The sequence below is a fragment of the Cetorhinus maximus genome, unplaced genomic scaffold (genome assembly GCF_964194155.1).
Source record: "Cetorhinus maximus unplaced genomic scaffold, sCetMax3.hap1.1 HAP1_SCAFFOLD_409, whole genome shotgun sequence".
Classification (NCBI taxonomy): Eukaryota; Metazoa; Chordata; class Chondrichthyes; order Lamniformes; family Cetorhinidae; genus Cetorhinus; species Cetorhinus maximus.
The window spans coordinates 83,264-96,897 of record NW_027596355.1 but is presented as its reverse complement, the minus strand read 5'-3'; the positions used below and the strand labels follow the sequence as shown (position 1 = coordinate 96,897).

General features: G+C 44.5%; 1 protein-coding gene across 2 annotated transcripts in view; it reads left to right on the top strand.

Moving 5' to 3' along the window:
• fer1l4 (fer-1 like family member 4) overlaps nucleotides 1–13,634 on the top strand; it is a 291,481-nt gene that overhangs the window by 263,907 nt on the left and 13,940 nt on the right. For both annotated transcript variants that reach the window (XM_078535361.1, XM_078535360.1), the window contains one exon: nucleotides 3,715–3,956. In XM_078535361.1, the coding sequence (XP_078391487.1) occupies nucleotides 3,715–3,956 (242 nt within the window). The remainder of the gene's footprint in view (nucleotides 1–3,714; nucleotides 3,957–13,634) is intronic.

The window sequence follows — 13,634 nt, the reverse complement described above, 5'->3', positions numbered from 1 at the left end:
CAGCACTGTGGGTGTATCTACACCACATGGACTGCAGCAGTTCAAGAAGGCAGCTCAGCACCACCTCCTGGAGGGCAATTTGGGATATGCATTAAATGCTGGTCCACAAGAATTTTTTTACCTTTTAATGGGACCCCTGTTCATTCTTCTAAACTCCAAGTAATAGGCTTAGTCTACACAATTACTCTTTATAGGATAACCCTTCACCCCAGGAATCAGTCTAGTGAGCTTTTGTTGCACCCCCTCTGGGGTTAGTATGTCCTTCCTTAGATAAGGAGACCATAACTGTACGGAACACACCAGGTGCAATCGTACCAAGGCTCTATACAATTATAGCAAGACTTCTTTACTCCTGAACTGAAATCCTCTTGTAATAAAGGCTAACATTGCTTTTGCCTTCCTAATTGCTTGCTGCACCTGCATGTTAACTTTCAGTGACTGATGAGCAAGAAACCCCAGGTCCCTTTCGACATCAACATCCCCCAATCTCTGACCATTTAAGAAATACTCTGCATTTCTGTTTTTCCTTCACTTTTTTCCACATTATATTCCATCTGTCATGTTCTTACCCACTTACTAAACCTGTCTAAACCCCTTGAAGCCTCTTTGCATCCACCTCACAACTGAACATTCCCACCTGGTTTTGTGTCATCTGTGTCTTGGTAAAATCTGGTCCTGATGTCCAAATCATTGTTATAGATTGTGAATAACCAGGGCCCAAGCACTGATCCTATAGAATCTTGGACGATGAGCATTAATGTAGCCACCTCTTTCAATGCTCTAGGATGTAGATCATCATGTCTCAGGGATTTATCAACTTTCATCCCATTAGTACTCCTGTACTACTTTTTTGACTTTCCTCTTTCCTGCTGGGTTTTTGAGCCTCAATGGAATGTAAATTTGTTGTAAACCAGGTATCCTTTAAATGCTAGCCATTGCCTGTCTTCCATCATATCGCTTAATGTATTTTCCCAATCTGCCATGGCCAATTTGCCCCTCAATCCTTTGTAGTTTCCTTTGTTTACCAATCCAAGCCTGTAGTTTTGGATTGAACTACATCACTTTGAAACTTAATGTAAAATTCCCTCATTTTATGGTCACTCTTCCCTAAAGGCTCCTTTACAATGAGATTATTAATTAGCTCTTTCGTTGCACAATACTAAATCCAAAATAGTCCATTCTCTAGTTGGTTCCTCAGCATACTATTCTAGAAAACCATCATGTATACCTTCCAGGAATTCGTCCTCCATGGTATCAGTGCTAATTAGGTTCATTCAGTCTATATGTAGATTGAAGTCCCTCATGATTCCTGTTTTACCCTTGTTACCTGCACCTCTAATTTCCTGACTTATACCATGCCCTACATTACCACTACTGTTTGGTGCCCTATAAACAATTCCTACTAATGGTTGCTGCCCATTGCTATTTCTTAGCTTCACCCAAACTGATTCCACATCTTGATCTTCTGATCTAAGATCCTCCCTCACTAATGTACTGATCTCATCCTTTATTAACAGTGCTACCCCACCTCCTTTTCCTTCTTTCCTATCCTTCCTAAATGTTGAATACCCTTGAACGTTCAATTTCCAGCTTTGGTCACCCTGCAGCTACACCTCCGTAATGGCAATTAGATCATAGCCATTTACTTCTATTTGTGCTGTTAATTCATCTACCATTTTGCAATTGCTGTGTGCACTAAGATAGATTGCCTTTAATTATGTATTTTTATTATTTTCACAAACTCCAGCCTTACCTGCTGGTGTACTGTTAAATTTATATGCTCTTGTCCCTTCCTACCACACCCTGATTATTATTTCCCATATTGCCATCTTGCTGTCTTGCCTTCCCCTCTCTCTTTAACGAATCACATCTTCCCTCACTTGATCCCTTGCCCCATGATTTATTTTAAAGCCCTCTCTACCACCCTAGTTATAGGACTCTCCAGGACACTGCTCCCAGCACGGTTCAGATAAAGACCATTCCAACGGAGATGATCCAGAGATTATTACCTTCAAAGTTCTGCTTTTTAATTTAGCCCATAGCTGCTCATACTCTCTCAGCAGAACCTCTTCCCTAGTCCTACCTATGTCGTTGATACCTACATGGGCCACAACGACTGGATCCTTCCCCCTCACTGCAAGTTCCTCACTAGCCCAGAACCCTGGTACCAGGTAGGCAACACTGTCTTCTGGACCCTTGTCTTTGACTGCAGGGAATAGTGTCTATCCCCCTGACTAAACTGTCCCCTTCTACCATTACATTCCTATTAACTCCCCCAGCTTGAATAGCTTTCTATACCATGGTGCCATGGTCAATTCGCTTATCTACCCTGTAGACCCCGCTTTCAGGCTGCAAGAGCCACCAATCTGTTGCACAAGGCTGAGGCTCCTCCACTTCTAACTTCTCGATCCCCATTTCTGCCTCACTTACAGTCACACTCTTGTGTCCCTGACCATGGAACAAATCAGAAGACCCTATCCTAAGGGGTGTGACTGCCTCCTGGAACAAAATGTCCAGATAACTGCCCTCGCCCTGAGGTATCGCAGTGTCTGCAGCTCGGCCTCCAGCTCAATGACTCTGAGCCGAAGCTCTGAGCTGCAAATACTTACTGCAGACGCGCTTGCCTTGAATCACACAGGTGTCCAGAAGCTCCCACATTCTGCTGTCACCACATATCACCTCTCCTGCCATCTTCATTGCATTTAATTAATTAGCTAGTTCACTAATTAATTTTTAATTAATGTCTCCAGCCCTGCTTGTGCTTATATTCTTATGATTTCAACAGATGTTCTACTTACCCCAATTAAAATGCAGTAGTTAAGATAAATAGGAAATACTCACCAATCTAATTAGCTTTACTACTCTTAATAAACCGTACTACTAATAAACCTTACAATTACTAAAGTTACCAGAGTTTTTAAAGATAAATTAGAAAAATACTCACCAACCAATCAACTATCTGTTTTCCTGTGATGTCACATATTTTTCTCAGAATGCAGTCGGCCCACTCTGGAGACACGGACTGGACTGCAGTGGACTGGACTGGACTGGACTGGAGTGGACTGGACTGGAGTGGACTGGAGTGGACAGCTCTTTTAGGTGCTGCTAACTGCCTCTGGGTCCTCCTCCCTCCCACTCCCCATTTTCTCTCTCCGTCCTTGCTTTAATAGTGGAATTATGGCTGCCCCACTCCCCTCCCCCACCAACCAGGCCTGTGTTTGTTGGAGGGCTCACATAAAACGCGGTGGGTGGCTAGCCCATCGCCTTCCTGCTCACCCCCAACCCTGCCCCATAATACAGGCGGTGGGTAAGGCATCCACTAGCCTTCCTGCCTTTAGGTCTTTTGAGGACGTTAAGTGGCCAATTACTGCCCATTTAAAGCCCTCAATCTGCCTCCGCTGCCATAATACATTAGGAACTGCAAGAGTGGGAAAGCCTTTTTCTTTAAGTAACCTTTTTTGTAAAGACTGAAAGGACGTGGGGGCAGCACATCATTCAGGGGGTGTCCTGTGTGCATTGGGGGCACCTCCCCAAGATGTTACCCCCACTTTGTGCCGCCCTGCCTGGTCTCCAAAGCCCACGCCCAACCCCTCGCTCTCCTCCCTAGGATGCCTGATCCCAATCCTATACCGAGTACAATACAAACAGAAAGGTTGAATTTTCCAAAGAACACAGGACTCTCAGCATATTAACTGTTTCTACTTAATTTCATAGTTGGCTAAAGGGTTTAGAAAATGACAAGCAAGAGACTGACGTCCACTTTAACTCTCTGACCGGAGAGGGGAATTTCAACTGGCGGCTTGTTTTCCGTTTTGACTACTTGCCAACGGAGAAGGAAATTGTTTATAAGAAGAAAGAGTCGATTTTCTCTATGGAGGAGTCTGAGTTTCGACAGCCTGCTGTTCTCATGCTCCAACTCTGGGATTATGATTTGATTTCTGCAAATGACTATCTTGGTAAGCATTTTAAATCTACTTGGCTCCAGAAATGTTTTCTCCTTCTTTTCTCTCTCCTGTAAAAGATGTCGAAGTCACAGAGCAAGGGCAAAAGAGATAAGATGATATCTGGGGTGACAGGCTTAAGATCATCAAAAGTGGGGTTACATTTCACTCCAAGAGTTTTGAAAATGGGAATGACAGAATCTGTAGTTACTTTAAAAAGAGAAGTTGGTTGTGTTTGGAGAAGAGAAATTTAAAAGTATATGGAAAAGGACATGGAAACTTGACAAAATGGAAACCTTATTCAGAGGCACAATGGCCCTTAGCAATATTGGGTTTCAGTGATGCCTGATAACTGCCCACCTTTCAGCACAGCTATGCAGAGAATTTGGAAATTAGAGGTCTAGCCTTAAAATGCGGTTGATTGCAACAGTAGGACAGGTCTTCCACAATCAGTGCAGTTCCCAAGATAGGGAAAGTGGTGGTGCAGCGGTATTGTCACCGGACTAGTAATCCAGAGACCCAGGCTAATGCTGTGGGGACACAGGTTTAAAGCCCACCACCACAGCAGCTGGTGGAATTTAAGTTCAGTTAATTCAGTTCACTGAATACTGATGACTTGTGCTCCAGACACACCTGTAGCCAAGATCTAGTAAAGCTACACCACTGGCATCTAGCCAGCAATATGTAAAATTGTCCAGGTGTGTCCTGTCCACAAAAAGCAGGACAAATCCAACCTGGCCAATTATCACCCCACCTGTCTACTCTCAGTCATCAGCAAAGTGATGGAAGGCGTTGTTGACATTGTTATCAAACAGCACTTACACAGAAATAACCTACCCACTGATGCTCAGTTTGGGTTCCACCAGGGCCACTCAGCTTCCTAACCTTATTACAGTGAAACATGGATGAAAGAGCTAAACTCAAGAGCTGGGAGGAGGGTGATTGCCTTTGACATCAAGGAGCCATAGCAAAACTAGAGTCAGTGAGAAACTCTCTGCTGGTTGGAGTCATACCTAGCACAAGGGAAGATGGTGTGGTTAGAACAAAGAACAAAGAAAAGTACAGCACAGGAACAAGCCCTTCGGCCCTCCAAGCCTGCGCTGATCATATTGCCTGTCAAACTAAAACATTTTGCACTTCCGGGGTCCGTATCCCCCTATTCCCATCCTATTCATGTATTTGTCAAGCTGCCTCTTAAACACCACTATCGTACCTGCTTCCACCACCTCCTCTGGCAGCGAATTCCAGACACTCACTACCCTCTGCGTAAAAAACTTGCCCCGCACATCTCCTCTATAGTTTTCTCCTCTCACCTTAAATCTATGTCCCCTAGTAATTGACTCTTCCACCCTGGGAAAAAGTTTCTGACTATCTACTCTGTCCATGCCACTCATAATTTTGTAAACTTCTATCAAGTCGCCCCTCAATCTCCGTCGCTCCAGTGAGAACAATCCGAGTTTCTCCAACCTCTCCTCGTAGCTAATAACCACCAGACCAGGCAGCATCCTGGTAAACCTCCTCTGCACCCTCTCCAACGCCTCCACATCCTTCTGGTAATGTGGTGACCAGAATTGCACGCAATATTCCAAGTGTGGCCTAACCAAGGTTCTATACAACTGCAGCATGACTTCCCAGCTTTTATACTCAATACCCCTGACAATGAAGGCAAGCATGCCATATGCCTTCCTGACTACCTTATCCACCTGCGTTGCCACTTTCAGTGACCTGTAGACCTGTACACCCACATCCCTCTGCCCGTCGATGCACTTAAGGGTTTTGCCATTTACTGTATAATTCCTGCCTGTATTAAACCTTCCAAAATGCATTACCTCGCATTTGTCCGGATTAAACTCCATCTGCCATTTCTCTGCCCAAGTCTCCAACCGATCTATATCCCATTGTATTCTTTGACAATCCTCTTCACTATCTGCAACTCCTCCAACCTTAGTGTCATCTGCAAACTTACTAATTAGCCCAGTTACATTTTCCTCCACATCATTTATGTATACTACAAACAGTAAAGGTCCCAGCACTGATCCCTGCGGAACTCCACTAGTCACAGCTCTCCATTCAGAAAAGCACCCTTCCACTGCTACCCTTTGTCTTCTATGACCAAGCCAATTCTGTATCCATCTTGCCAGCATCTTTCCAGCTCACCTTTGATCCCGTGCGACTTTACCTTCTGTACCAGTCTGCCATGAGGGACCTTGTCAAAGGCCTTACTGAAATCCATGTATATAACAACCACTGCCCTTCCATCATCGATCATCTTTGTCACTTCCTTGAAAAACGCGATCAAGTTAGTGAGACACGACCTCCCCTTCACAAAACCATGCTGCCTTTCACTAATACGCCCATTTGCTTCCAAATGGTAGTAAATCCTGTCAGGAAGAATCTTCTCCAATAATTTCCCTACCACTGACGTAAGGCTCACCGGCCTGTAATTTCCTGGATTATCCCTGCTACCCTTCTTAAACAATGGAACAATATTGGCCATAGCCAGTGAGGGTACAAAGATTTCTGTCAAGGCCCCAGCAATCTCCTCCCTTGCCTCCCTCAGTACTCTGGGGTAAATCCCATCTGGCCCTGGGGACTTATCCACCTTAATATTCTTCAAGACGCCTAACACCTCCTCTTTTTTGATCTCAACATGATCCAGGCTATCTACACACTCTTCCCTAGACAAATCGACCACTGAGTCCTTCTCTTTGGTGAATACTGATGAGAAGTATTCATTTAGTATCTCTCCCATTTCTTCTGGCTCCACACACAGATTCCCACCTCTGTCCCTGAGTGGGCCTACCCTTTCCCTGGCTACCCTCTTGCTTTTCACATATGTATAAAAGGCCTTGGGATTTTCCTTAATCCTGGTTGCCAGTGACTTTTCATGACCTTTTAGCCCTCCTGACTCCTTGCTTAAGTTTCTTTCTACTTTCTTTTTATTCTCCACGGGCTTCATCTGTTCCCAGCCTTCTAGTCCTTACGAATGCTTCCCTTTTCTTTTTGGCTAATCTCACAATATCCTTCGTTATCCAAGGTTCCTGAAACTTGCCATGCTTATCCTTCATCCTAGCAGGAACATGCCGGTCCTGAATTCTTATCAACTGACGTTTGAAAGCCCCCCACATGTCAGTTGTTGATTTGCCCTCAAACATCCGCCTCCAGTCTGGATTCCTCAGTTCCTGCCTAATATTGTTATAATTAGCCTTCCCCCAATTAAGCACCTTAACCTGAGGACTCCTGTTATCCTTACCCACCAGTACCTTGAAACTTTCTGAATTATGGTCACTTTTCCCGAATTGCTTTCCTACTGAAACTTCGACCATCTGACCGGGTTCATTCCCTAATACCAGGTCCAGTATTGCCCCTTCCCTAGTTGGACTATCTACATATTGTCTCAAGAAGCCCTCCTGGATGCACCTTACAAATTCTGCACCATCCAAACCCCTAGCACTAAGTGATTCCCAGTCAATATAGGAAGAGTTAAAATCACCCACCACAACAACCCTATTGCTTTTACATCTTTCCAAAATCTGCCTACATAACTGTTCCTCAATCTCCCGCCGGCAATTGGGAGGCCTATAGTAAACCCCCAACATTGTGACTGCACCCTTCCTATTCCGGAGCTCTACCCATATTGCCTCGCTGCATGAGCCCACTGAGGTGTCCTCCTGTCATACAGCTGTCATATTCTCCTTAACCAGCAGTGCAACTCCCTCACCTCTTCTACATCTCTCTCTATCCTCCCTGAAACATCTAAATCCTGTAACATTTATCTGCCAATCCTGTCCATCCTTCAACCAAGTCTCTGTAATAGCAATAACGTCATTGTCCCAAGTACTAATCCAAGCTCTAAGCTCATCTGCCTTGCCTGTTGTACTTCTCGCATTGAAACAAATGCATTTCAGACCCCCAGTCCCACTGGGTTCAGTAATTTCTCCCTGCCTGCTCTTCCTCTTAGTCCTACTGGCCATATTCACTGGTTCCCAGTCATTTATTTCACCTGCTGACCTATTGCTCTGGTTCCCACCCCCCTGCCATACTAGTTTAAACCCTCCCGAGTGACACTAGCAAACCTCACAGCCAGGATATTGGTGCCCCTCCAGTTTAGATGCAACCTGTCCTTCTTGTACAGGTCCCACCTGCCCCGGAAGAGATCCCAATGATCCAGCTATCGGAAACCCTCCCTCCTGCACCATCTGTTCAGCCACGTGCTCAGCTGCACTATCTTCCTATTTCTAGCCTCACTGGCACATGGCACAGGGAGTAATCCTGAGATTACAACCCTAGAGGTCCTGTTTTTTAACTTTCTGCCTAACTCCCTGAACTCCCGCTGCAGGACCTCGTCACTCTTCCTGCCTATGTCGTTAATACCAATGTGTACCACGACCTCTGGCTGTTCTCCCTCCCCCTTCAGAATGCCCCGTACCCGATCAGAGACATCCTGGACCCTGGCACCAGGGAGGCAACATACCATCCTGGTGTCTCTTTCACGACCACAGAAGCACCTATCTGAGCCCCTGACTATAGAGTCCCCTATGACAATTGCTCTTCTGTGCTTTGACCCCCCCTGGTGAACAACAGAGACAGCCGTGGTGCCACTGCTCTGGCTACTGCTGTTGTTTTCCCCTGATAGGCCATCCCCCCACAACAGTATCCAAAACAGTATACCTGTTAGAGAGGGGAACAGCCACAGGGGATTTCTGCACGGACTGCCTGCCCCTTCTAGCGTTCACCCATCTATCTGTCTGTACCTTGGGAGTGACCTCGTCTCCAAAACTCCTGTCAATGACGCTTTCTGCCACCTGAATGCTCCTAAGTGCATCCAACTGCTGCTCAAACCGATCCATGCGGGTCTGTGAGGAGCTGTAATTGGGGACACTTCCTGCAGATGTAGTTATCCGGGACACTAAAAGCGTCACAGATTTCCCACATCCCACAGGTGAAGCACTTCACCCCAGCAACTGCCATTTCTAGAACTATTTAATAAATCAATTTAAATCTAATAACTGCTTATTGACTCCTTATTAACTATACATTCCCTAGGGCTAGATTTCTACTATAAATGCTAAATTCTAAGAACAGTAATCCCCTGATTCTGGTCTAGATACCCTCTACTTATTAATTAAGTGATTCATTTATTTGGTTTAATTGGTTTAACAATGTTTTAGTTTCAAATTCAATGTAGATTGTCTACCAGCCAATCAGATCACAGATTTACCGTGACGCCACTTTTAATTTTTTTTTAAGACCCAAGGTCCACGAATCCCTGAGGTAAGGTTTTTATACTAACCTCTCTGGAACTCCACCCTCCGACTCTGCTCCCTGGAACTAGTTGTTGGAGGTCAATCATCATAGTCCCAGGACATCACAGGAGGAGTTCCTCAGGGTAGTGTCCTGGGCCCAACCAACTTCAGCTGCTTCATCAATGACCTTCCTTCCATCATAAGGTCAGAAGTGGGGATGTTCACTGATGATTGCACAATGTTCAGCATCATTTACGACTCCTCAGATACTGAAGCAGTCCATGTCCAAATGTAGCAAGACCTGGACAATATCCAGGCTTGGGCTGACAAGTGGCAAGTTACATTTATGCCACACAAGTGCCAGACAATGACCATCTCTGACAAGAGAGAATCTAACCATTGCCTCTTCACATTCAATGGCATTACCATCACTGAATCCCCCACTATCAACATCCTGGGGGTTACCATTGACCAGAAACTGAACTGGACTAGACATATAAATACTGTAGCTACAAGAGCAGGACAGAGGCTGGGAGTGCTGCAGAGAGTAACTCACCTCCTGACTCCCCAAAGCCTGTCCACCATTTACAAGGCACAAGTCAGGTGTGTGCTGGAATACTCCCCACTTGTCTGGTTGAGTGCAGCTCCCACAACACTCAAGAAGCTTGACACTGTCCAGGACAAAGCAGCCCACTTGATTGGCACCACATCCACAAACATTCACTCCCTCCACAACCGACGCACAGTAGCAGCAGTGTGTACCATCTACAAGATGCACTGCAGGAATTCACCTAGGCTCCTTAGATAGCACCTTCCAAACCCATGACCACTACCATCTAGAAGGACAAGAGCAGCAGACACATGGGAACACCACCACCTGGAAGTTCCCCTCCAAGTCACTCACCATCCTGACTTGGAAATATATCGCTGTTCCTTCACTGTCGCTGGGTCAAAATCCTGGAACTCTCTTCCTAACAGCACTGTGGGTGTACCTACACCACATGAACTGCAGCGGCTCAAGAAGGCAGCTCAGCACCACCTTCTCAAGGGTATTTAGGGATGGGCGATAAATGCTGGCATAGCCAGCGATGCCCACATTCCATGGAAGAACATTTTAAAAAGGTATGGAAGTAGGCTTGACCCTCAGACTTTCAACCGCATCAGGGTGGCCAGGAGTGATGGGAATTCAAAGGAGCCAAGAGCCAGGGAATATCCCACTGGCACTGCAGTTTGCCTTCTGTACAAACAATGTGAACACAAACTGGTACAAACTGAAATACAAACAGTGCAAACAGAAACAGAATCACAAACAGTGCAAATAGAAACAAAATCAGTGCAAACAGAAATGGAAACAGTGCAAACAGAAACTAAAACTGTGTGGACAGAAACAAAATCAGTGCAAACAGAAACTGAAACCATGCAAACAGAAACTAAAACAGTGCAAACAGAAACGGAAACAGTGCAAACAGAAACTAAAACAGTGCAAACAGAAACTAAAACAGTGCAAACAGAAACTAAACAGTGCAAACAGAAACTAAAACAGTGCAAACAGAAACGGAAACAGTGCAAACAGAAACTGAAACAGTGCAAAGCCAAACATAATCAGAAATAGAAGCCTAAGCACAAACAATCTAAATGTATGAGCATGGAAAACGTAGAAAGTTAGTTGACTTTCCTCGGAAGGTATTAGAACACAGTTTGAAAATAAGGGGTCTCCCATTTAAGATGGAGATTGAAGAATTTTTTTCTCTCAGAGGCTCGTGAATCTTTGGAACTCTCTTCCTCAGAGAGTGGTGGAGGCAGGCTCTTTGAATATTTTTAAGGCTGAGGCAGATAGATTCTTGACCAACAAGGGAGACAAAGGTTATTGGGGGTAGCTGGGTATGTGGAGTTGAGATTACAAACAGATTACCTATGATCTTATTGAATGGCAAAGCAGGCTCAAGGGGCCAAATGGCCTACTTCTGTTCCTATTTTGTACGATCATAGTGGATTATATTTGTAGTTTCAGCATTTGACATCAATCCAATTTATAGCCCTAATATCTGTGAATTGCCTCTGACCCTGAAAACCTGCCTGAAGTGATTTCTGGGAATGCAGCTGCAATAGCAACCACCAGAATTCAATTCATGCAGAAAATATTACCTTTCCAAAGTTTAATATTTTTTGAAAATCCTAACGAATGCACAAATCTACAGGTGAAACCGGCGTCGTGGTCTCATGGCTTCGCTAACGTTAAGCAACTGGGTGAAAATGTGGCAGGATCATTAATCATTCATGTAACATGAATGTACAAACATACACATTAGGAACAGGAATAGGCCACTTGGCCCCTCGAGCCTGCTCCACCATTCAATAAGATCATGGCTGATCTGATTTTAACCTGAACTTCACATTCCCACCTACCCTGATAACCTATCACTCCTTTGTTAACCAAGAAACTATCCAACTCTGCTTTAAAAATATTCAAAGACTCTTCTTCCACCACCTTTTGAGAAAGAGCATTCCAAAGACTCACAATCCCAGGGAAAAAAGATTTTTCCTCATCTGTCTTAAATGAGTGACCCCTTATTTTTAAACTGTGGCCCCTAGTTCTAGATTCTCCCACAAGTGGAAACATCCTCACCACATCCACCCTGGCAAGACCCCTCAGGATCTTATATGTTTCAATCAAATTGACTCTTACTTTTCTAAACTCCAGTGGATACAAGCCCAACCTGTCCAACCTTTCCTCATAAAACAACCCACCCATTCCAGGTATCAGTCTAGTAAACCTTCTCTGAACTACTTCCAATTAATTTACATCTTTTCTTAAGTAAGGAGACCAGTACTGTACATAATACTCCAGATGTGGTCTCGCCAATGCCGTGTACAACTGAAGCATAACCTCCCTACTTTTGTATTCAATTCCCCTCTCACAATAAAATTATAACATTCTATTAGTTTTGTTAATTACTTGCTGCATCTGCATACTAACCTTTTGTGATTCGTGCGATAACATACAGATCCATCTGCATCTTAGAGCTCTGCATCTCTCACCATTTAGATACTATGATTCGTTTTTATTCATCCTGCCAAAATAGACAACCTCACACTTTCCCATATTATACTCCATTTGCCAGATGTTTTCCCACTCACCTAACCTTTCTATATGCTTTTGTAGCCTCCTTATGTCTCTTCACAACTTACTTTCCTACCTACCTTCAGCAAATTTAGCAACCATATGTTCGGTCCCTTCATCCAAATCATTTATATAAATTAAAAAGAGTTGAGGCCCCAACATTGATCCCTGTAGCACAACACTCATCACATCCTACCAATCAGAAAATGACCCATTTATGCCTACTCTCAGAATCACAGCATCACACAGTGCAAAAAACGCCCTTTGGCCCATCGAGTCTGCACCGACACATGAGAAACACCTGGCCTACCTACCTAATCCCATTTACCAGCACTTGGCCCATAGCCTTGAATGTTATGTCGTACCAAGTGCTCATCCAGGTACTTTTTAAAGGATGTGAGGCAACCCGCCTCCACCACCCTCCCAGGCAGTGCATTCCAGACCGTCACCACCCTCTGGGTAAAAAAGTTTTTCCTCACATTCCCCCTAAACCTCCTGCCCCTCACCTTGAACTCATGCCCCTTTGTGACTGACCCTTCAACTAAGAGGAACAGCTGCACCCTATCCACCCTGTCCATGCCCCTCATAATCTTTTACACCACAATCAGGTCGCCCCTCAGTCTTCTCTGCTCCAACGTAAACAACCCAAGTCTATCCAACCTCTCTTCATAACTTAAATGTTTCATCTCAGGCAACATTCTGGTGAATCTCCTCTGCACCCCCTCCAGTGCAATCACATCCTTCCTATAATGTGGCGACCAGAACTGCACACAGTACTCCAGCTGTGGCCTCACCAAAGTTCTATACAACTCCAACATCACCTCCCTACTTTCTGTTTCCTGTTAGCCAGCCGATCTTCTACCCATGCCAATATGTTACTCCCTACACCATGAGCTTTTATTTTCCGCAATAACCTTTGATGAGATACCTTATCAAATGCCTTCTTGGAATCTAAGTACAGTACATCTACTGGTTCCCCTTTATCCACAGCAAAGAACTCCAATAAATTGGTTAAACATGATTTCCCTTTCACAAAATCATGTTGACTCTGCCTTATTACCTTGAATTTATTTAAACCCCCTGTTACAACATCTTTAATGATAGCTTTTGATATTTTCCCTCTGTTAGATGTTAAGCTAACTGACCTATTGTTTCCTCTTTTCTTCTGTCTGCCCCCTTTTTTAAATAAAGGAGTAACATTTTTTTAAATTCATTCATGGGATGTAGGCTTTGATGGCTGGGCCAGCATTTATTGCCCATCCCTAGTTGCCCTTGAGAAGGTGGTGGTGAGCTGCCTTCTTGAACCCACAGTGCTGTTAGGAAGAG